Raw genomic sequence first — 23,449 nt, 5'->3', positions numbered from 1 at the left:
ATCCATGCATCCATGCATCCATCTATCCATTCATGCATCCTTGCATCCATGCATGCATCCATTCATCCATCCATCTACCCATCCACCCATGCATCCATCCACCCATCTATGCATCCATCATCCATGCATCCATCCATCCATGCATCTATCCATCCATCTATGCATCCATCCATCCATGCATCCATGCATGCATCCATCCATCCATCCATCCATGCATGCATCCATCCATCCATCTACCCATCCATCCATGCATCCATCCATCCATCTATTCATCCATTCATGCATCCATCCATCCATCTGTGCATCCATGCATGCATGCATCCATCCATCCGTCCATCCATCCATCCATCCATGCATGCGTCCATCCATCCATGCATCCATCTGTCCATCTATGCATTCATGCATCCATCCATGCATCCATGCATCCATCTATCTATGCATCCATGCATCCATGCATCCATGCATCCATCCATGTTACCATCCATCCATCCATCCATCCATCCGTCTGTCCATCCGTCCATCTATGCATCTATGCATGCATGCATGCATGCATGCATCCATCCATCCATCCGCCCATCCATGCATGCATGCATGCATCCATCCATCTATCCATGCATCCATGCATCCATGCATCCATCCATGTTACCGTCCATCCATCCATCCATCCGTCCATCTATGCATCTATGCATGCATGCATGCATGCATCCATCCATCCATCCATGCATCCATCTACCCATGCATCCATCCATCCATCCATCCACCCATCCATGCATGCATGCATGCATCTATCCATCTATCCATCCATCCATGCATCCATCCATCCATGCATCCATGCATGCATCCATCCATCCATGTTACCATCCATCCATCCATCCATCCATCCATCTATCCAACCATCCATCCATCCATCCACCCATCGATCCATGCATCCATCCATCTGTCTATCCATCCATCCATCCATCCATCCATCCATCCATCCATCTATGCATCTATGCATGCATGCATCAATCCATCCATACATGCATCCATCCACCCATCCATGCATGCATGCATGCACCCATCCATCCATCCATCTATCCATCCATCCATGCATGCATGCATCCATCCATCCATCCATCTATCCATCCATGCATCCATCCATCCATGCATGCATCCTTCTATCCATCCATGCATCCATCCATCCATCCATGCATCTATGCATGCATGCATGCATCCATCCATCCATTTATCCATCCATGCATCCATCCATCTATCCATCCATGCATCCATGCATTCATCTATCCATCCATGGATGCATGCATCCATCCATGCATCCATCTATCCATCCATCTATCCATCCATGCATCCATGCATCCATCCATGCATCCATCCATCTATCCATCCATCCACCCATCCATCCATCCATCCATGCATCCATATATCCATGCATCCATACATCCATGTATCTATCCATGCATGCATGCATGCATGCATGCATGCATCCATCCATCCATCTATCCATCCATCCATCCATCCATCCATCCATCTATCCATCCATCCATCTATCCATCCATCCATCTGTCCATCTATGCATTCATGCATGCATGCATGCATCCATCCATCCATCCATGCATCCATCCATGCATGCATGCATCCATCCATCCATCAATCCATTTATCCATCTGTCCATCCATGCATCCATGCATCCATCCATGCAGCCATCTATCCATCCATGCATCCATGCATCCATGCAACCATCCAACCATCCAACCACCCATGCATCCATCCATTCATCCAACCAGCCAACCAACACCTGCAGACAACCCAGGGATAGGTGAAGCAGAGTGAGGGACTGGGAATAAAAGTCACCTGCCCTCTGGGATTGTCCATTAGTAGGAAGACATGATGGGTGACTGGCACATCACCTTCTGGACATCATGTCCAGGAGCACAGGAAGTCTGGACTGCGGGAGGAGATCAGGCAGGGAAAGCTTCCTAGAGGAGGTGGGCTTTGAACATGGCCTTGAAGAGAGGTAAAATGTAAAGAGGCGGGAGGAAAGGAGAGCAGGCCAAGACCAGGTGGTGGCACAGAAAGGTCTTCGCGGCGAAGACGGTGAGGAGCAGGCGGGCGGCTGGCTGGGGCCGGGGTCTGGAGGCAGGCTGGGCTTGGCGGGGAGCCTCAGAATGCCAGGAGAGGCACAGCCCTGTTCTTGGAAGCCTAGTCTGAAAGTGGAGGCATAGTTCTGCCTCCCGGTACACCTGGAGTGGCAGGCACGACCTCGGGAGTCACAGCCTGCTGAGGAGACACAGCCTTGGTCTCCACACCAGTCTGAAGGGGGTGAAGGGTGGGGAGGGGACACGGCCTGCCTTTAGGACATGCTGCAGGAGCCCCAGGGACCCCTTCAGTGTGGTCGAGGGATCACTCCGCAGTCTCCTCTGGCCTCTTCCAGGCTCCATATTCCCTGGGCCTGTTTCAGAGGCTCCCTTGGGCTTGGGCACCTACTCTCGGTGACCCATCCCCACCCCTTCTCCCGCAGGGGTGCCTTGTGGGACATTCACCTTCCAGTGTGAGGACCGCAGCTGCGTGAAGAAGCCCAACCCGCAGTGTGACGGGCTGCTGGACTGCAGGGACGGCTCAGACGAGCAGCACTGTGGTAAGCCTGGCCTGCGGCTGCCTGGGGCCCTTCAACAGGGCAGACGGGCGGAGAGAAGCCTCTCTCCAGCGGCTGGGCCCTGGAGTGTGGCGGGGAGGGAGGTGCCCACACGGGGAAGCTGAAGGAGAGCTCACTTTGTCTCTTTCTGTCCTGCCTCTGCACCTGCTCTGGGTCCGTCCTCTCCTTTATTCTTTTTCCCGCCTCCTTCCATCTGTCCTCTGCCCTTCCTCGATGCCTCCCCTTCTCCGTCTCTCTCTGCCTGTTTCTCACCGGCTTCTGGCCCTGCCCCTCCCCCACGCACCCAGACTGTGGCCTCCAGGGCCCCTCCGGCCGCATAGTGGGCGGCGCCGTGTCTTCGGAGGGCGAGTGGCCCTGGCAGGCCAGCCTCCAGGTTCGGGGCCGACACATCTGTGGGGGGGCGTTGATCGCTGACCGCTGGGTGATAACAGCCGCTCACTGCTTCCAGGAGGACAGGTGAGTGGGGGGCATGGGCACCTAGACCACAAGAGACGGGGTAGAGAAGGCCATGGCAGGGGTGGACAGCGGGTCTGAGATCCAGGCAGGAAGGAAGGGTGGTGGAAGCCCAACAGACGGGCTGTTCTGACCCTTGGGTTCAGTCCTGGCTCCACCATGAACATAGTCTGCGGCCCCAGAAAGGATGCTCAACCTCTCTGTTCTACTTCCAGTATCTCGATTCAAGCTGGGTCAGTGATTCATTCCCCACTCACTCATTTACTCATTCATTCAGAAATATTTCTTGCGCTCCTGCTAGGGAGCTGGACCGGAAACTAGGGGTACCAGCAGAGAACAGAACTGCCCGACCTGGCCATAGGCCATGCCCCCCCTCTGCCAGGTTGCCCCCCAACCTGGTGAGTGGGGCCCAAAGAAGCCAAGAAGGGACATGCCACCCAGCCCCACGGAGGTCTTCTCCATCTGCACGATGGGCTCTCAACACCTCCTCCCCACCCCACCCCCGGCCCCCATCTCCTGCCCATCATCCCCCCTGCCCCGCCTCACCCCCAGGACAGCCAGCCCTGGACTCCCCTCCCACACCTCCTCTTCTGTCCTGGGTCTACACAGCCCCCAGCCAAAGGCCAGGAGCCATCGGGGCGTCCCACCCCCTGCTCCTTACATCCAGAGCCAGAGACCAAGTTCTCTCGGTGCACCCGGCCAATGCTCAGCCGTGGCCCGTCCACGCTATCGCCAGCGCCTCGGGCCACCCCAGGCAGCCCAGAGCCCAGCTCCGCTTTGCATTCCCTGCCCAGGTGCCTGCGGGCTCTTTCTGGGTGCAGTCTGACCACCTCATTCTCTCACTGCCTCCCTGGCTCCCCGCAGCCCGCAAGGTAAAGAAAGATTTGGACGCTGACCTGACATGGGGGGCGGGGGAGTGGGGAGGGGGTCTTCACTGCCCCTTCTCTGCTGACTGCTCCACACTCGGAGCCCCCTCCCCTCCCCAGTGAGGACTAGGCAGGTCTCAGCGAGCTCACAGCAGCCCCATCTGTAAAGCGCAGGGACAAAAAGGAGAGAAATGTTCGTCACTGCCTGGCGCTGTGCTAATTTTTTTACACGCACAGTCTCACTGAATCCCCCCAGTAACGTAGGAGTAGAAGGTGCTATTCCCATTTCGCAGACGGGGAGACTGAGGGCTAGAGAGGCGCACACACACGGAGGCAGGGGTGAAGCTGGGACTGGAACCCAGGCAGGGGGATTCTGGCGCCAGCACCCACGCTGTACCCCCCCCCCCCACCAGCTACCCGGGGGTGGGGAAGGGAGGGTGTGGTGGCCCGCGGCCCACGTGGGGAAGCTGGCTCTCCTCAGGGGCTGGGACCGGGGAGGCCGCGGCTGAGCGAGGACGCGCCCCCTCCCCACCCCCAGCATGGCCTCCCCGGCGCTGTGGACCGTGTTCCTGGGCAAGGTGTGGCAGAGCTCGCGCTGGCCGGGCGAGGTGTCCTTCAAGGTGAGCCGCCTGCTCCTGCACCCTTACCACGAGGAGGACAGCCACGACTACGACGTGGCCCTGCTGCAGCTCGACCACCCCGTGGTGCGCTCGCCCGCCGTGCGCCCCGTCTGCCTGCCCGCGCGCTCCCACTTCTTCGAGCCCGGCCTGCACTGCTGGATCACGGGCTGGGGCGCCCTGCGCGAGGGCGGTGAGCCGGCTTCGGGGGTGGGGGGGGGTGGGGGGCAGGTCTAGGGAGTCGGGGAGCGGGCCACCTCCCGTAGCTTCCGGGCCCCGAGGGGGCGGGGCAAAGGGCCCCAGGGCTCCACCCCGGAGGCCCTCTGGTCCCGGGTGAACCCGGAATGCCTGTCACAGAAGCGGGTGGCTCCTGCCTTCCAGGCCTTTCCCTCCTTGCATGACGTATTTAAAGGGAACGAAGGTCGCGGGGGAGGGGGGCATGTTCCGTTGGGGGATATGGGTGAGGTGGTGGGGCAGGCTAGGAACCCAACAGCCAGCCCCACGGGCAAGCTCCGACCTCCGCTCCTGGGACAGAGGTGGGGTGGAGGGGGCCTGGGGAGCGCTCTTAATTGTTACCACTTTCTACATCGAGGTGGGGTTTTAGGGAACGTGGTCTCATGTATTCCATCGGACACCCTGAAGGGTGGCTATTACGTCCATTTTATGGATGGGGAAACTGAGGCACAGGGACATTTTTTTTTTTTTTAGCAGTTGCTCAAAGTCACACAGCCAGAGAGGATTGGAACCTAGGACCGCCTGACCCCAGACCCCCTGCTGTTCCTGCTACAGCCTCTCAGCAGCAGGGGGGTTTCTCCCCTTCCCACCTAAACTGACCATCCCTAGAGGCTACTTCTGTTCCGTGACTATGCCCAGCACCCCTTAAAGGTGGTGGCTTTAAAGACGGGCACATGATGTACAATCTGGAGGCAGGCCAGCAGGACCGTGAGGATAATTTAAAGATGGGGAAACTGAGGCTCAGATGGAAAGTGACTGGATGGAGGGGATGATGGAGAAGAGTAAATCAAGGGTTGATTCATTTGCTCCTTCCTTCCTTCCTTCATTCATTCATTCATCCAAGGGCACATTTATGAGCACCTACTATATGCTAGGCATTGAGTTGGGCAAAGGGACTATAAAGATGAGAACATTCTGGGGGGAGACGGTGCTAAGAGCCGACATGGGTGGGGAGGCACAACGGCGGTGGCAGCCCAGAGGAGACACCTAGCCAGGCACGGTCTGGGAGGCGTCCAGAGGAGGGGCTATATCTAAGCTGGGGCTGGGAGGACAGGTGGGCAGTAACAAAGCGGAGAAGAAAGGTGTTCGGTTAAGCGCACAGGAAGCTGCCCAGGGAGCCCTGAGAACGGCCGGCACCAGAGGGGAGCTGGGGGCAGGTGGGTCTGGGTGAGGACCGGCAGGAAGGACAGGGGTCTCATAGGCCACTGTGAGGAGGTTGAACCAGGAGTTCACCCGACCCGCAGTTTTTTTTTTTTTTTAATATATGAGATTTATTGTCAGATTGGTTTCCATACAACACCCAGTGCTCATCCCAAAAGATGCCCTCTTCAATACCCATCACCCGCCCTCCCCTTCCTGCCACCCCCCATCAGCCCTCAGTTTGCTCTCAGTTTTTAAGAGTCTCTTATGCTTTGGCTCTCTCCCACTCTAACCTCTCTTTCTCTTTTTTTTTCCTTCCCCTCCCCCATGGGTTCCTGTTAAGTTTCTCAGGATCCACATAAGAGTGAAACCATATGGTAGCTGTCTTTCTCTGTACGGCTTACTTCACTTAGCATAACACTCTCCAGTTCCATCCACGTTGCTACAAAGGGCCATATTTCATTCTTTCTTATTCCCATGTAGTACTCCATTGTGTATATAAACCACAATTTCTTTCTCCATTCATCAGTTGATGGCCATTTAGGCTCTTTCCGTAATTTGGCTATTGTTGAGAGTGCTGCTATAAACATTGGGGTACAAGTGCCCCTATGCATCAGCACTCCTGTATCCCTTGGGTCAATTCCTAGCAGTGCTATTGCTGGGTCATAGGGTAGGTCTATTTTTAATTTTTTGAGGAACCTCCACACTGTTTTCCAGAGCGGCTGCACCAGTTTGCATTCCCACCGACAGTGCAAGAGGGTTCCCGTTTCTCCACATCCTCTCCAGCATCTATAGTCTCCCGATTTGTTCATTTGGGCCACTCTGACTGGCGTGAGGTGATACCTGAGTGTGGTTTTGATTTGTATTTCCCTGATGAGGAGCGACGTTGAGCATCTTTTCATGTGCCTGCTGGCCATCTGGATGTCTTCTTTAGAGAAGTGTCTATTCATGTTTTCTGCCCATTTCTTCACTGGGTTATTTGTTTTTCGGGTGTGGAGTTTGGGGAGCTCTTTACAGATTTTGGATACTAGCCCTTTGTCCGATATGTCATTTGCAAATATCTTTTCCCATTCAGTTGGTTGCCTTTTAGTTTTGTTGATTGTTTCCTTTGCTGTGCAGAAGCTTTTTATCTTGAGGTCCCAGTGGTTCATTTTTGCTTTTAATTCCCTTGCCTTTGGGGATGGGTCGAGTAAGAGATTGCTACGGCTGAGGTCAGAGAGGTCTTTTCCTGCTTTCTCCTCTAGGGTTTTGATGGTTTCCTGTCTCACATTCAGGTCCTTTATCCATTTTGGGTTTATTTTTGTGAATGGTGTGAGAAAGTGGTCTAGTTTCAACCTTCTGCATGTTCCTGTCCAGTTCTCCCAGCACCATTTGTTAAAGAGACAGTCTTTTTTCCATTGGATAGTCTTTCCTGCTTTGTCACCGACCCGCACTTTAGAACCGCCTGAGGGCTGGGGTGCCTGGGTGGCTCGGGTAGGTGTCCGCCTTCGGCTCGGATCATGATCTCACAGCTCGTGAGTTCGAGCCCCACATCGGGCTGTGCCAACAGCTCGGAGCCTGGGGCCTGTTTGGGATTCTGTCTCCCAATCTCTCTCTCTCTCTCTCTCTCTGCCCCTCCCTGGCTTGCACTCTCTCCCTCAAAATAAATAAACATTCAAAAAAAAAAACAAACCAACCACCTGAGGGCTTCCAGAAAGACACCGCTGTCGAGCCCCCCCGCTGGCCAAACAGACCAGATCTCAGGGTGGGACCAGGCACAGTGCCGACTGAGGCTCCCTGCGGGGTCTCACGTGAAGCACTCGTGGAAAAGCACTGGGCTGGATGCTGGGGTAGCACTGATGACTTTTCGGGGAAGAGTGTAGGGGTCAGGTGTGCGCTCTGGAAAGATCCCCCAGGAGCCGTCACCGAGCAGTGCAGGCAAGAGGCCGCCAGCAGGAGGGGCTGGGGGGTGGGGAGAAGGACACTAGTCCTGATAGGCTTTGGGGGGGGGGGGGGCTGTGTCCCCAGGGGCTGCAAGGAGCCAGAGCCGAGTGATGGTGAGGCGGAGGGGTAGGGGGTGAGCAGAGCAGATGAAGGGGGGCTCCTGAGAACAAGGGGAAGGGCAGGAGGAAGAGTCAGATCTCATGTCTGCCTTCCGTCCTCGGCCGCACGGGGCAGGCCCCACCAGCAACGGTTTTGCAGAAAGTCGATGTGCAGCTGATCCCGCAGGATCTGTGCAGCGAGGCCTATCGCTACCAGGTGACGCCCCGCATGCTGTGTGCCGGCTACCGGAAGGGCAAGAAGGACGCCTGCCAGGTGACTCTGGGGGAGGCGGGGGCGGGCGAGAGGAGGGAGGGGGGGAGGGTGGCCCTCCCGCCACCCGCGGCCTGGCCCTCTGCTCGCACCGGCCTGCCGAGGCCCCGCAGCCTCCCAGCGACGCGGGGCTGGCTAGCCCCAACTTCATTGATGAGGAAACTGAGGCTCCGGGTGGGGGTGGGGTGGAGGGACTTGCCCCAAGTTGTCCCAGATCTCAAGAGAACCGTGGGGGGCAGGTCTAAGGCTCAAACCCGGTTCTGCCCCCTGCCCCTGCAAGGCACTTTGCCCGAGGGGACACAGTGGCAAGGGATGGGAGCCCACAGAAGGGAGGCAGAGGTGAGTGGGGCGTGGGGACACCCGCGGACGCTTCCGCGACGGCCAGGACCCGCGGAAGCACGGGCAGGGCTGCTTTGGGCTCTCTCCACTTACCAGGCGCGGGGCAAGTAGAGGCTTCAGAAGGGGGTGTGACTTTCTTGTCGGCTGGAAAATTCCCAGCGGCCAGGACCCTCGCCTTACCCTGACGCGGCCCTGTCTCTTCTCTCCCCCTTGCAGGGCGACTCGGGAGGCCCGCTTGTGTGTAAGGAGCCCAGTGGCCGCTGGTTCCTGGCGGGGCTGGTCAGCTGGGGCCTGGGCTGTGGCCGGCCCAATTACTTTGGTGTCTACACCCGCATCACAGGAGTGATTGGCTGGATCCAGCAGGTGCTGAGCTGAGGAGCTGCCCTCCCTGCAAGCTGGGGCCCACCTCCCGGACTCAAGTGGCCAGGGCACCCACGAGGCAGGGGAGCGAGTTTTCTGGGGGCAAGCAGGGCCCTGCAGAGGCAGGGGGTGGCGTCCCGTGGTCCCCGACCTGCTCCCTGACATCTGCCCCGGGGAGGGCAACAGGAGGAAGAGGAGGGCCAGCAGCTGGTGGTCGACTCCCCCTGCACCCCAGGGCCGGGATGGTCAGCAGGCCCGGCTGAGGGGGTTCACATTCCAGCCCTGTCACCTTCTGATTCCCTCTCCCCCTCCCCCTTCCTCCACTGCTGACTCTGGGGGTGGGGGAAATGGTTCAGCAGCACCAACGGGGCTTCCGGGTCCCAGAAGAGGTGTCTGGGCTCCCCTCTGCCAATGCCGAGCAGATCCCAGCCCGTGAACTTGAGGGGGGGGGGGTGTGGATGGAAGGCACCCTCAAGGACGAACCCGCAGAGCCCCGGAGACAGCCAGCTGGGCCAGCTGCCACCGTACGCCAAAGGGTGGGGGAGCCCTGGGTGTAGGGTTCTCCCCCCACCCCTACCTGTCCCCCGGGCATCCACTGCTCACTCTCACCTGGAAATGAGCCGCCGCCCTGTGGAATAAAGCCGTTTGATCTGAGGCTCTGCTCTGGGGGTTAAACAGGGCCCCGGAGCACTGACCTCACGCTCTCGACTGTGCGAGCCTCCGCTTCCTGCCCGGTCTGTTCGTCAAATGTCTGGAAGGCCAAGGTTAGGTCAGTGGGGGCAGGAGAGTGACCTCCCGGGCAGTTGTCCAGGTCCCAGGACCAACCCCAGGAAGGCAGGGGTTTGGTGAACCGGAGAGCAGAGCGAAGGATGGGACAAGTGATGGGCTCCTTCTGGAAGCCTGGGAGGAAACTGAGGCAGAGAGGAGCAGAGCCGTCCTCATTGGCACACGCGCGGTTGGGGGTGAAGCCTGGCGTGGAAGCCCCACCTCCTGGTTCCCAGTCCTCCACTTCTCCGGCACAACACTCCCTTTGCATTCTTGGCGCCATTAACCCGGCAGGCTCTCCTGCTGTGTGTCAACTCCTGCAGTGGGGCCATGGAGATGCACAGAGCTCAGCTCCTGATCTCAGGAGGCCTGCGGATGGCAATCCAGCATGAAGGGGCTCTGGGGTAGCCGAGAACTCGGGATGTCAGGGAAGGCTGCCTGGAGGAGGTGAGAACTTGAGTTGTGTGGCCCGAAGATGGCCAAGGTGGGGAAGGGCATTCCAGACAGGGGAACAGCACGTGCAAAGGCAGAGTCCCACCAGAACGGGACATATTGGTAAGCTGTTTTGAGCGAAACAGAGGTTGAGTGGGAAGGGATGAAAAGGAGTGTGGGGGGGGGGCGGGGGGGGGGGACTCAGAGCAGCTGACAAAGAGTTTGGAGTTGAGCTTAGGACTTGACCCTGCATGCTCTGGGAAGCCACGCAAGCCTTTATGACAGGAGAGTGACACACGAGTGGATTCACATTGTGGAATGGACCATCAGCAGCAGTGTGGACGGAGTGGGAGGCAGGGAGGCCTTGAGGAGGCCACTGCAGGACTCCAGGAGGGAGAGGGTAGGCTCTAATGAGCGGGGCAGGAAGGATGGACTTGAAGGACCCTCAGTGTCCTCCAGGTGCCTCCATGGATTGGGGTTGGGTGACAGAGGAATCACCCAGGGACCATTCCAAGGGATCTGTTCTGATCCCCTGTTGCCTGGCCTGGTGGGGGCTTGAGGTCTGGAGGATTTCAGAGCCCCTCCTCAGAAGACACGCTGCCGGGGAGGCTGAGGAGGCGGGGAGATAGACACTCCAGAGGGGGGGCTCCCGCGGGAGGCTGAGAGGCGTGGCCAGAGCTGAAAGGGTGCTGGGAGGGCGGAGCCTTAGCGACCAAGCGGCAGCGGTCAGAGAGGACCTCTGGTGCTTTGGCTATGGCCTGCTAGTCCAGAGGCCCGTGCAGGCGATCTCTTGCCTGCTGGGCCCGCCTGCAGGATGAGAGGACAGAGCAGACCCTAGGGGGACAGCTCCAGATCCGGGGGGGGGTGGGGGTGGGGGGGGTGGTGGAGGATGTTAAAGCATTCCAGCCCCTAGCCTCTCAGGCTTCCCACAGGCGCGGCCACAGTGTTGGGGGCCCTGCTGAGATAGACATTTGTGGGTCCCACCCCGGTCTTAGAATGGGGATGGGGGCGGGCTGGACGGTCTGTTCTTTTAACAAGCCTCCTGGGGACGGTTCTGCAAAGCAGGACACAAAATGTGAGGTCAGTTCTGCGAGCCAGATGCCCCAAGGGGAGTGGTGAGGGCCCCCCCCCCCCCCCGGCCTGAGTGGAGCAGGGTGGGGGGGAGCCTCGCCTGGCCCCAGGCAAGGCCTCTGCCTAGGGGCCCCCTGTTTTGCAGGGATGCCGGGGCAGGGGAGCAAGGTGGAGACTTAGCAGGGCTTGGCCAGGGCGGGGCAGGGTGGGGTGGGAGGCCCTCCTGGGCAGGAAAGAGAAGCCCAGGGTCCTGCGGGCGGGCGGGCTCAGAGAACGTGGAGCAGGCGCCCGGGTGTTTATATTTTCTGAGACTGGAGACAGAAGGGTGACAGCAATGGCAAGGTGTGGAGGGGACCAAGAGAAGTCACAGCAGGATGCAGAGGGGGCACCCTGGGGGTTAGGACGCAGCAGAGGCTGTGAAGCAAAGGGCCATGGGAACGGTAGGGTGAGGCTGGGAAGCGGGGGGGGAGGGGCTGCTATCCTGATTTCAGCAACCCCCTGCCCCCTCAGCATCCCTAGCTGGTCTAGGGATGCCGGGAGGCAGGAAGAGACCTGCCTGGCTTCAGGGACTGGGCCTTGCTAGTCGCCTGGTCCAACCCTTTACTTTACAGATGAGGAAACTGAGGCCCAGAGAGGGGCAGGCACGTGCCAACGTTCTCCCAGCAAGGCAGAGCTGGTGACCTTGCCGTTGGGCCACTGGGCGGAGGATGCAGCCGTGACCTCCCTCCCCCACTCTCCCCATACACACAGAAGAGTGACCACAGGGCAGGGCCCCTTAAGAAAAAGCCCCGTTACCTTTGAGTCATTTATCCGACCTTGAGCTTAGCCCCATCCCCAAAAGCGGCCCAGAGGAAGAGAGGGAGGCAGCCCCGTGGCTGTTTCTTCAGGTTTTATTACATGGTGGGGTTGGGCACAGCCTGGGAGATCATCAACGCAGGAGGGGCCCCTTGCTCAGCCCCTGCTGCCCCCAGACTCTCCCCAGGGCAAAGGGAGGAACGGCCCCCTTTCCCTTCTCACTGGTTCCTGTCCCTGCGGAGCCCCTGCCCGCCCCCTCCTGGCTGGGGGGGGGGGCCCTCGGCACCCAGCAGGGCACAGGGCAGTGGGAGCAGCCAGGGAGGAGGCTGAGTCCCCCTCCCCCTTCCTCCGACAGGGCCGACCCCCACCCCCTTCCTTCCACCAATACCTGAATCTCCATGTGGGGCTGAGCAGATCCTTCCCCCTCTGAGGGAAGGGCGAAGGGAGGGTCACCCTCTGCCTGGTGCTTTGTACACTCCCCGAGGGCTTTCTGGGACCCTGCTCCTCTTTGTCAACCTCACAACAACCCTGTGAGGTAGGTGGCGGTGGGGAGAGAGAACCCACTGGACAGATGGGGAGACTAAGGCTCAGGGAGGAGATGTGACTGGGTCAGGAGGGAGGGTCTCATTCATGCAGCTGGGGGACCCGGGGGAGGGACCATGGCGGCGTGGGAAACACAGCTGGACAGCGCCACACTTTGGCCACAGGCCAGTGGCTCTGCCCAGGGGTCCCAGGGCCCACCTCAGGCCTTGAGAGGCTCCAGCGGGCCCCCACCCGGCCCCCAGAGGCAGGGGTAGATCACAGCCCCGCAGGTGTAGACAGAAGTGGCAGGGGGGAGAGTGCTTCCTCCGCCTGGAGCCGGGGCCCCACCCCGTGGTACAAAAATAAAGGATTTCAGATCGGAACCCCAAGTCCCTGGAGGTGATCTGGGGCCTCACATCCGGGTGCCTCTGGCTTGTAACAGCTAGAAAATAAGAGGGGGAAGGGGCAGGGGGACGGGTGGGGGGGTGGTCAGAACACCAGGAGAGGAATGACAGGGTGGGGCCAGTGAGGAGGGGTGAGGCGAGGCCAGGGGAGGGCAGAGAGGAGATTGAAATGGAGGGAGGGGAGGGGAAGAGAGGGAGAGAGAAAGAGGTAGGTGAGTTACAGGGTCCCTTCTCAGAAGAGGGGGGGGGGGAGGCTGAGGCCCAGAGAAGGTGAATTCAGAGCCGAGGAGGGGGAGCAGGAAGGGGACCCAGCTCGCCCATCCGGGAGCCCCACGCCCCATCCTGGGCTGGGTGGTGGCTGCCGTGGAAGCCAGAGCGTTGGTGACTCTGGCTGGGGAAGTGGGGGGGGGGGGGGGGCGGTCAAGGTCAGGTCCCTGCCGGCTCAGGCAAAAGGTGGCAGACAGCAGCTGCCTATCCCCATTTTAGAGGCAACTGTGGCCGAGACAGGGACAGTGACTTGCCCAAGGTCACAGAGCAGGCGGCTACGACTGAGTGGGGGCTTGGAGGCACCCGGCCAGGGCTTTTTCCGAGACGCCCTGATCCCCAGCCAGCTCTGGCTGACTCCTCGTAGGCCAAAGGAACCCCGGTGCGGCCGGCTGTCCTTCCCACCCCGGAAGAGACAGGGAACCCAGTGCCGCGAGGCTGTGATGCAGGGGCTCCTGGATGGGCAGGGGTGAGGCCACGGCGTCTGGCTGCCGTCCCCCCTCCCTCCTTCCCAGCCCGGCTCTGGGGCTGAGGGACAGATGGCAAAGAGGCCCCGCCCCCTAAGGCTCTTCTCTCCGCGCCTCACACCCAAGGCCAAACAGGTGAGGGGAGAAAGTCGGCTGAAAAGTCAGGCTCAGGTCCGGGGACAGGAGACGCGCCCCCTCCTGGCTGCCGCCCTCCCTCCAGCTCCGCCAAGCTACAAACCAGGGATGGCGGCTCTGGGGGGGCGGGCGAGGGGCCCCGAGGAGGAGAAGCCCTCGCTGCAAGCGCAGCCTCAGCCCTGAGGGGTGCAGACGGGGACCTGCAAGGAGGAAACGTGAGGCGGCGGCGGCGGCGGCGAGGACGGGAGGCGCTGGGCGGGGCGGCCCGGCCTCAGGGGTGCCCGGCGGGGCTGGCGGGCGCCAAGGAGACGCGGCCACGACCCTCGTCCCCAGGCCGGGAGGCGGCAGGCGCCAGAGGGGGCGCGGGAGGCGGCAGGCGGGAGGCTCTGGGATGCGGGGGGGCCGGGGCGCCTGGGTGGAGGGCGCGGGAGGCGGGGGCCGGGGCGGCCCGGGGATGGAGGCGTGAGCAGGCAGAGAGGAAACCCGGACAGGGGCAGAGAGGGAAGAGGCAGGGTGCAGATGAGATCCAGGAGGAGGAAGAGGTGGATGAAGATGAGGCGGGGCCTCCCGCGGGAAGCGGAGGAGGCGGCGGTGGCGGGAGGGAGAAAAGGTTAGCGGGCTCCTGGGAGGACTGGGCTGTAAAGAGAAAGCGAGAGAAGGGATGGTTATGCAGGCGAGGCGCCGGGCACGCGGCTGAGCTGACCCTGGTGGCCCGTCCCCGCCCGCAGGCCCCGGCCCCCCGGTTCGGCGGCTGGCTCCAGCGGGGCAGTGGGCGGGAGGCTCTGGCTTTTATGCGCAATCATTCTCCTCGGGGGGCGGCTGCACCTTTCTCCTGTGTACCTGCCTCCACCTGCACCTGTTCCACCTCCTGCCGCCGCTCGTCCTCCAGCTGCTCCTCCGTGCTCTGTGGACCAGCCGGCGGACCCAGGGAAGAAAGAGTGGAGAACTAACGAGGGGCCAGGGCCGGCGGGCAGCTGTCCCCGTGGGCCCCCTCTCAGGGTGGGCGAGATGCGGGGGCGGGGGGGGGGGACCTTAAGGAGGGAGAAGCTGGGGCGTCTTGTCCTGTCCCCTGGGGGCTCTGGAAGGGCCCGGAGAAAGGGCACGGGACGGGGCCCCCGCTGGGGGATGCTCACGGAGCAGTCCGGCCGCTACTACGGGGCGCAAGGCCGGGTGAGGGCTGGAAGAGGAACGGGTGGGTGTGTGGCCAGGGGAGCCTGGGAAGGCCTCACTTCAGGAGGGCTGACCCAGAGTAGACACGAGGCCAGGGAAGGCCCGGGGATGCCATGGACAGGTTCCGACGCCCCAAGCTCCCAGGCTTTGGCGCAGAGAGGCAGGAGCAGCGGGCTTGCTCTGCACCCTTGCAAGGCAGTGCCAGCCACTGACCCTGATGGCGGTGGGGCGGGCAGGGGGAGTCGCAGGACGGGGAGGCAGACAGACAGAAAGCCCGGGTTCGTAAGTCTCCGACGCACTGGGACAGACCCCCCCTTTCCTCCCTAGAGGGAACCGTCTCCCTCTTTCCCTGCCTGGCTTGCTGCCCTGCCCCATCGGCCCCACCAAAGGCCCTCGAGGCTTCTAACCGGCTCTGGGTTCGAGGCGGCAGGACCTGTGCTCAGCCCCCTTCCCCACAGCCGGCTTTGCTGCCTCAGAGGCCAGGGCAGGAACACGTGGCTGGGTCCCCCGGGGTTGCTGACCTCTCCCCTGCAGAGCACCTGAGGAAGGGGCCCGGGGAAGGGGCAGGATGCACAGATTTGGCTTCCCTGCCCTGGCCCCGGCCAGCTGGGAACATTTACCCACCTCTGGGAAATAAACTGGCCATTTTGGATCCCAGAAGCTCTAAGCGTGGCGGCACCAGAGAGGACGTAGTCTACCCTCACTTCTCAGAGAACACACCGGAGGGCCGGGGCTTGTCCAAGGTCACACAGGGCGCGGCACACCGTGCCCAAACCCCTAGTTCGGTACACCCTGTGGCCGCCGTGCGAACGGCATCCAGGCCCCCTCTGGCCGTGCCCTTGGGACGATCCTAGCTCATCTCTCCCCCTGCCTGGGCCTGGGTAACCGGCGTGAGCAGACGGGACCGTGGGTGGCATGGGATGGATGGCATTGGCTGTGACCAGGTGGTTGGTTATGTGTGTGCAGCAGGAGGGAGAGAGAAGCAGGGATGGCTGGGTGGAGGGCAGGGAGAGGATGGAGGAAAAGGTGGGGGGGAAGCTGAGGCGGGGGGGGGGCTCACCTTGGTTTTGCGGCTGGACTCAGAGCTCAGCCCGTGCGGGGAGGTGTAGAGCTCCTTGGACACCACGCACAGGAACTCAGCCTGGTCCTCGTTGCCATAGTTGTAGGAGGAGCCGATGTTCACCAGCTGGGGGGCGGAGCGTGGGGACAAAGAGGACAGGTTGGGAGGCCGGGTTAAAGGCAGCCCGCACAGCCACCCGCCCTGGCTTGGCCGGCCGGGCCTAACCCCTGGAGGACGCCGCCTTCTCTCTGCGGTTCCCCACCCCTCACCCCAGGCCCAGATCTAGAGGCCGCTGCCTAAAAGCAGGCGGAGGCCACGATGGGCGGATCATCGTCCACCTCCGTCCCAGGCGTGGCTGAAGCAGCCCCAGAACCAAGCTGTAGGGTAGGGTTGGCATGGTGGGGCCCCACAGACTATTCTGTTCATTCTCAGAAGCAGAGGTGGAACAGGCTGTCCCCGCCTTAGGCCGGAGGACAAACGATCGGTGCCCCCTGAGCTGCCTGCTCAGCCTCTGGGAGCCCATGCAACTGCCAGAGGCTCCCGTGGGCTCCATGGAGCCCCACCTTTGTCCCGGGGTCCTTGGAAGAACCCCAACCACGAGGCCCTGCGCATGACATTCGGCCACCCAGGACCCTCGCCCAACAGGCAGAGTGAAAATCAGCCCCTCTGGCAAACGGGGCTTGAAGAGACAGTAACCTGCAGGAAGTCCCCCAGCCAGGAAGAGTGGAACAGGGGTTAGACCCCGGGATCCTGAGTCCTCGCCGGAGTCTTGGAGACTTACAGGCTGATAATCTGTGTGATCCTGCCTGGCTCCAGGGAGTTCTACTCTAGGCCAGGGACTTTACCCATGGCACTTCTTTTTTTTTTCTTTTTCAATGTTTATTTTTGAGAGAGAGAGACAGAGTGCAAGCAGGGGAGGGACAGAGAGAGAGAGGGAGGCACAGAATCTGGAAGCGGGCTCCAGGCTCCGAGCTGTCCGCACAGAGCCTGACGCGGGGCTTGAACTCACGAACCGCGAGATCGGGACCTGAGCCGAAGTCAGTAGCTCAACTGATGGAGCCCCCCAGGCGCCCCCGTCCACGGCACTTCTAATCTTCCCAACAGTCTTGCAAAGGGAGCACGACTGGCCCACGTCACAGATTGGGAAACTGAGGCCCAGAGAGGAGATGTGACTTGCTCAGGGTCACATGGCCTGCAAGTGGCAGATCCAGGCCTCTGGCTCCTGGACGGAGCTATTCCTCCGTACCGCCCGGCCATCCGGGGAGCCCTGGCCTTCTCCCTTCTTCAACCTCCACGTCCCAGGGGCCGTGGGCAGGTGCGGCTACAGAGCCAGCCAAACCCTCTTCCTTCTCGAAGGACAAATGTGACGTGGGGTTAACTTGCTGGCTCTGTTCCTCTGGAAACCTGAGCCGCGTGACATGAGCTGCGTGGCCAGGATGGCACCACTCACGACAAGTTGCTCCTGACTGCATCCGTCCCTGTGAGTCCTCGTGGGAAGTCACCGCTTGGGCTTCCCGGGCGTGGCAAGGCTGTGACTTGGCAGGCCCTCCCCCCCCCCCCCCCCCCCCCCCCGGCAGGGACCCGGAAGCTGCCGGGCCTTGTCACAAGAGGCGGCGTTGACCCCAGGTGGGGTCCGCTCACCTATGGGGGATCGCGTCCCCTTGCTCCTGAGCTGTCGCCTGGGGGCCAGAGACCCACCCGTGCCCCTGCGGAGACCACGCCCCGGGGGCTGGGAGAACCCCCACCGAAGCCGCCCGGGTCTTCTGTCTCTCTCCTTCTGGTCACTCCGCGGCCGAGCGTGGCCTTTCCTACTCTTGTTCAGCGTGATGGCTGGGGGCCGTGCCGGGGAACCCCGGCCTGGGGCTTCCCCGTGACGCCGGGTGGTTCCAGGGGTGGCCCCGTGGCCCCCACCCACCTGCTCGAAGCGCCAGCCGTCTGACATGGTGGAGACCATCTGCGTCAACTCCTCCTCCTGGCACTGCAGCACGCGGTACACGTGCTTGGGGGGGACCTGCAGGCAGAGAGGTGACCTGGAGGGCAGCCGGGGGAGGGACGAGCACCTGTCACCCCCGCAGCTTCTTCTCCCCCCGCCCACCGCACACCCCTAAGGAGACAAGGAGGGGCGGGTGCAAGGTGGGGAGGCGGCAGCCACGTCCTGAGGACCCCCCTGTGCGCCCAGCCCTCGACACGCACGGTCTCACTTCATCCTTCCCCACACGCCACGAGTTACGGGATCTTCACAGAGGCTCTGACTTGCCCAAGGTCACGGAGCCGAAGCGTGGCAGAGCAGGAGCACAGGTGGTACGAGGGGGAAGAGAGGCCACGGAGCTAACCCCCTTCAATCTCCGGGGGCCACCCGTCCGCCTGCCCCCACCCACGTCTCCTCCAGGGTGGCCAGAGGGGGCCCCCCCAGCCCCGCCTCCAGACCAGGCCCAGGGCGCTCAGAAGCCTAAGCCCCAGCACCTCGCGCTCTGCCCCCAGGGGTCTGCCTGATGTCACGAAATGGACAATTTACTAATCCTGCGTTGCCCCCACAAGGCCCCCTGTGCCTCCACACTGACCCCATTTTGCGTGGGGAAGGGAAGAGGGGGCAGGTCTCTTTCATACCGCGAACAGAGGCGAGTCAGGGACAGAACCCAGCGTCCTTCTCCCCGTCTGGGGCTTTGCTGGGCAGTCTGGGAGCTGGACAACCCCCTCGTGTCACAGGCCAGCTGGGCCTCCCCACGTCTCCCGACCCTCCTCCCGCCTCCCCCAGCTCTGGCTCTCCCGCCACAGCCTGCTCTGGCTCCCTGCTGCCTTGCTGCTCCTGACCTGTGTGACGGGATAGTCCTTCTCCTCCATCCGGTCTTTGATGATGCGGATCAGCGGGCCGATGTTGTAGAACTCGGCTTCCTCGAGGACCCCTGGCACAGACAGAGCGGCCCCCGGGTCACTCGGGCTGCCCCCGTGCCCTCCTCTCCCCGTGTCCCCTCTGCCCCACACCCCCCCACACCCGCCAGTGCCCCCATCTGGGGGCTGCTTCAGGGCTGGCAAGAGGCAGCAGACTCACTGGGGCCGGAAGCTAGAACATCACAACGAGAAGGACCCCGGCTGACCCCCCCATCACACACTCCCATCGATGAAGCGCGGCTAAGTGCCAGCTACTGTGCTAAGCACGTTACGTTCTCTACTGCAGTTAATTCTTAGCACCAGAAGTAGGTACGGTCACTGCCCCCACTGAACGATGGGGGAAACCGAGGCCCGGAAAGAGAAGCAGCTGCCCCAGGCTCTACCGCCGGTAAGCAGCAGAGCTGGGATCCAAATCCAAGTTCCTCTGACTTCAGAACCCACTACAGATGCATCATCTTTGTACACGTCCGTCCCGACTACCACACCCTTTACAAAGCCCCCTCAGGCACTCAGCAAGAGCCCTGGGGACACGGGGAAGCAGGCATTGTCCCCACACAGCTGAGGGAACTGAGAGTCTCACCGACAAGCGGAATGGCCCCAGGCCTTTGGAGTCTCCTGAGTGCCTACAGGGCAAGGATCCCCCTGGTTCTTTCCTTGACTGGCCTCCGGGCTCCCTGAGGACCGGGCCATGTCTGATCTAGCCTCTGTCCCAGGTTACCTACACGGCACCTAATACCAAGTAGGCGGCCCGCGAGTCTTGCTGCCTGAGTGCGCCTTGGGGAGCCCTGCCCATGACAGATGACGAACACGGCATCAGTGACCCTTGGTGCCAGGTGCTGCACTAAAGGACATACTTGTATTCCTTCCCTCCACCCTGACAGCAGCTCAGGAAGGCGGGTGCTCTCGCCACCCTGCTCCACAGACGCGGGCATGGAGGCACAGAGAGATAAGTGACTTTCCGGGTGTCCCACAGCTAGAAAAATCTCGTCCCAGATCCTCCGGGGCCCTTGATGGGGGCCCCGGCCCTGTCGCAGGTGCGGGGAGTAGCAGAACTGGCAGAAACCCAGCACCTGTAAACAGATGTCGGCGGTGACGCAGTGTTTATGTCCCCTCCCCGCGGGCCCTGTTCCTGGGCCCCAGCCATGCCCGGGTACCTGTGCTCCCCTGAGGGCTGGCTGCCCGAAAGCCGAGGGGCTGGTGCCTACCGTGGGCTCCAAGTTTGAAACCCCAGCCCACTGGGGAGCTACATGGCCTTTAGATCACCAGGTCCCACGGGGGTCAGTGGGGGAGACCGTTGGCTCCACGTGAGGAAGGATGGGCTGTTCTAAACACCCACAGGGTACAAACACTGGGATTCATGACACCTGCTGTCCCCAAACATGCTCTCCCCGATGTAGATCGCCGCCCCTAATTGATATAGACATGTGGAGGCTCAGAAAGGAGAAGTGACATGTCCAAGCTGGCCCGGCTGGGTCAGCTGACCCGGAGCCACGCCTTGTGCCCCAAGGAAGAGTTGACTTGGAGCTGTTTATAGTTGTTGCCCCCCCCCCCCCCCCCCCCCCCCCCGCTGAGGCTTTGCCCAGAGGATATTCTCTCGGGCATGGCTTCCCCGCCATCTGCTGGAGCCAGACATGGGCATCTACAGGGCCTCAGCCCTAGGCCCCCGGAAGAACCAAACCCCTGCTGGGGAACCGGCTCCCCCTCCCCCACCTCCACCCACAACCAGCTGTGCCACAGAGGCCGCTGGATTTGCAGAAGAGTCACCTGCTCCACCCGCCTGCTGACTGTCAGCCCTTGCCAGGCATCTCAGATACCGGATCACCCGCAGAAAGAGAGCCCATGCCTCCTCCCGTGCCTGTCTCCACCCTATTCACACCTGCCTTCCCAGGAGGTCAGGAGAAAGGGCATCCCTGCCCACAACACACACTGCCGGCCTCACTGTCGCCCTCTGTCTTCTGCCTCTCCGCCTCCGTCACCTCCCCAACAGCGCTCGGCCAAAACTCAGGCTGGTCAGCCTGGTGCGGCCCCCAGGCTCAGTCCAGGCAGAGGCTTTGCGGTTCAGTCTTGTCAGGGACGAGGAAGTGGGAAACATGGAAGGAATCAAATGTCCCCCCAGCCCTGACTGGGAGAAATGGCTTTGGACTTCCACGGAAGGCTCTGGCCGACTGCAGAGGGCAGGGCTAGGTAGGATGCAGTCCCCCGGCTAGCCCCCTGGACCAACTCACCCTCCTCGGCCATGTCCTTGTCCAGCACCAGCTTGCCATGCCGGAGGAAGTTCAGGATGGGCCCAAAGTAGGTGGGGTCACGGTCAATGAGGTAGGCCCCAGTCTCATCCTAAGGAGATAAGGGGCACAGGCAGTGAGAGGAGAGGCCTCCCCCAACCCACCCCCTTACTTCAGGCCCAGCAATGGTTGGAGGGAGGGAGGGAGCGAGCGCTGAGTCTGCTCTTCATTGGAATGAAGTGGCATGATGGGACAGAAAGGCTTTGCTGTCAGACCCGCGTAGGTTCAAGTCCTGCCTCTGCCATTTCCTCACTATGTGACCTGGGGCCAGTGACTGGGCCTCTCTGAGCCTCACTCCGCTCCCCCATAACCAGGGGTCATGGTGAGCATCCGGTGAGTTCTGAGCGGCACCTGCCGCAGAGTAGGGCTCGGTGATTGTCCCTCTTAGAGGTTGTTCCCCTGAAGCCAGCCCTACACTATCTCCATCAGATCCCCAGTCATTCTGGGGATGCTGGATGTTTACAAGTTTCCAAAGGAGTCGCTATCTCATTGGACAGGCTCGGCCTGCAGGGAGGCAGGGCGGGCATCTGGACAACTCTACGGAGGGAAAGCAGGCACGTCAAAGGGTGAGGAGACTTGCCCAAGGTCACAGCAGCAGAGGGTCAGGGAATGAGGGAGAGGGGGCCCTTCAGGTCACCTGCAGACCAGCCTCCTCTGGTTACAGACAGGAGGCTGATCCTGGAGCAGGGAGGGGTCCGACCCAAGGTCATGCAGGCAGTTTGCAGCAGAGCAGGGATGGGAGCCCAGAAATGGTGGCCGACAGGCCCGGGCTCCTCCCTGATGAAACCCAGCTCGGAAGGCACCCCAGGACTTCTCTACCCAGCGCGCAGCACTCCTAGGCCACCCACACCGCAAAGGGCCGTGGGGAAGCCACCGCAGCCAACTCCTTCCCCGGTGCGGGAGTCCCGTTTGGGAAGGAGGGAGGGCCCCAAAGGAGGGCGAGGGTCCCGATCCACCAGCCTCCTGGGTGGGAGCCCAGGGCGGTGGTCCGAATGCCCTAAATGGCCGCGGCCCGGCGTTGTCCCGTTGCCACGACAATGGGCACATCCCGTGCTCTCCCTCCTCCCTTCCTCCGACTAGCTCTTCCTGCCTCGGGCCCTGGGGAAATCAAAGCAGCCGAGTTCCCGGCCAGGCCGGCCCGGATTCGGGCGGGCAGAGGACCCCGCCCGACGGCCGCCCCCCGCGCGGGCCTCACCCGGTCCGACTGCAGCTCTTCCCCCTGGCACAGGCGGCTGAGGAAGGACTTCTGCTCCCGGCACAGCGTCTGCCGGGTGGTCAGGAACACCGTGCCCCCCACGTTGAGCCGCACCCACTTGCCCCAGCCGCCCGGCGCGCGGCCGCCCGCCCCCGCCGGCGGCGCTGCCTCCCCGGCCTCCATCCTCCCCGCTCGCCCCGGCGTCTGCATCCTCCGGGCGCGGAGGCTGGGGGCGGGCAGGTACCGCGCGCCGGGCATGCCGGGAACTGTAGTCCGCGCCCCGGGCGGGGCGGGGCGGGGCGGGGCGAGGCGGCCGGGGTGGTGGTCCGCGGGGCCACCGCTCCCAATCCCACCGCCTGGGCGCTTCCTGGGCGGCCGGCAGACCCGGCCTCCAGAAGAAGCCCTTTGGCCAAATCACCGTGTTTGGGGAAGGTCAAGTTCGAGGTCAGTGGGGCAATAGTGAGTGCTACCCCAAATCGGTGCTCCTTCCTCCTGCGTGTTCTTCCGAGAACTGTTTTCTCTTGCTCCAGTTTAGGTTATTAAACAATTGGTGCCGGGAGAAACGTTTGCTCTCAGGATTCTGTAGCACTCACCTGTTCTCTGTTTTCCAAGATTCTTTCATACTGCCCTTTGGGTTGCTGGGGGGGGGGGGGGAGTGAAGCGGGGGATGAAGGTGGGGAGGCTGGGTTCTTTGCCAACATAAGTTGAGGACAACATAGTTGGGCTTAAAGTCGACTGACCACCCACTGCATTCCAGATGCTTAGTATGTCTGTATTTGGCCCTGAAGCTCTCAGCAGCCCTGTGAGAGCTGGTATTACTGTACCCATCGTACGGATGAGGACACTGATGTGAAGTGACCCCCCTGACTCACACGGCTGGTGAGTGGCAGGCCAGCAAGGACCCAGGTGGGCTCCAGGTGCCTTTCCGCCACCAAGGCCCCTTTCCTGCTCCCCTGCCATGGGCTGTCAGTGCTCCTAGGGAAAGGTTTCTAGGGAAGAGGGTGGAAGGGGCACTGGATCAAAGTCGAGAGAACTGGGTTTTCATCT

General features: G+C 61.6%; 2 protein-coding genes across 6 annotated transcripts in view; one reads left to right on the top strand and one right to left on the bottom strand.

The window, feature by feature from the left end:
- The window catches only part of TMPRSS6 (transmembrane serine protease 6), a 40,589-nt gene extending 30,930 nt beyond the window's left edge, over positions 1-9,659 (top strand). Inside the window, 6 exon segments of the mRNA XM_043562486.1 lie at positions 2,516-2,632; positions 2,938-3,106; positions 4,508-4,779; positions 8,118-8,134; positions 8,136-8,255; positions 8,808-9,659. Of these exon segments, the coding sequence (XP_043418421.1) occupies positions 2,516-2,632; positions 2,938-3,106; positions 4,508-4,779; positions 8,118-8,134; positions 8,136-8,255; positions 8,808-8,966 (854 nt within the window). The 3' untranslated portion in view covers positions 8,967-9,659.
- A 2,434-nt stretch (positions 9,660-12,093) lies between these two features.
- Positions 12,094-22,675, bottom strand: KCTD17 (potassium channel tetramerization domain containing 17). Of its 5 annotated transcripts, none has more exons than XM_043562487.1 (7): positions 22,403-22,675; positions 21,151-21,259; positions 18,848-18,939; positions 17,952-18,047; positions 16,037-16,162; positions 14,647-14,710; positions 12,094-12,978 (listed from the first exon to the last, which is right to left on the bottom strand). In XM_043562487.1, the coding sequence occupies exons 1-7, from the start codon at positions 22,658-22,660 to the stop codon at positions 12,602-12,604; spliced, it is 1,122 nt and encodes a 373-aa protein (XP_043418422.1). In that variant the 5' UTR covers positions 22,661-22,675; the 3' UTR covers positions 12,094-12,601. The 5 variants fall into 5 exon arrangements, 4 of the variants coding, with proteins under 4 accessions (XP_043418422.1, XP_043418424.1, XP_043418426.1 ...); XR_006294506.1 differs by lacking the exon at positions 14,647-14,710 and adding an exon at positions 13,910-14,006 and having other exon boundaries at positions 12,866-12,978; XM_043562488.1 differs by lacking the exon at positions 12,094-12,978 and adding an exon at positions 14,013-14,442.
- Between the last annotated feature and the right edge of the window lie 774 nt (positions 22,676-23,449).

Source organism: Prionailurus bengalensis, chromosome B4 (genome assembly GCF_016509475.1).
Source record: "Prionailurus bengalensis isolate Pbe53 chromosome B4, Fcat_Pben_1.1_paternal_pri, whole genome shotgun sequence".
NCBI lineage: Eukaryota > Metazoa > Chordata > Mammalia > Carnivora > Felidae > Prionailurus > Prionailurus bengalensis.
The sequence above is the reverse complement of the archived record's forward strand: the minus strand, read 5'-3'. Positions and strand labels throughout refer to the sequence as shown.

What these genes read in the sequence shown, in the direction of transcription:
- KCTD17 (XM_043562487.1), bottom strand. Translation starts at nt 22,660, where the DNA reads ATGCCCGGCGCGCGGTACCTGCCCGCCCCCAGCCTCCGCGCCCGGAGG. An exon ending in CAAGGACATGGCCGAGGAGG is followed by an intron (nt 18,940 to 21,150) that starts GTGAGTTGGTCC and finishes TGTCTGTGCCAG; the next exon opens with GGGTCCTCGAGGAAGCCGAG. An exon ending in AGTCCAGCCGCAAAACCAAG is followed by an intron (nt 14,711 to 16,036) that starts GTGAGCCCCCCC and finishes GCTGGTCCACAG; the next exon opens with AGCACGGAGGAGCAGCTGGA.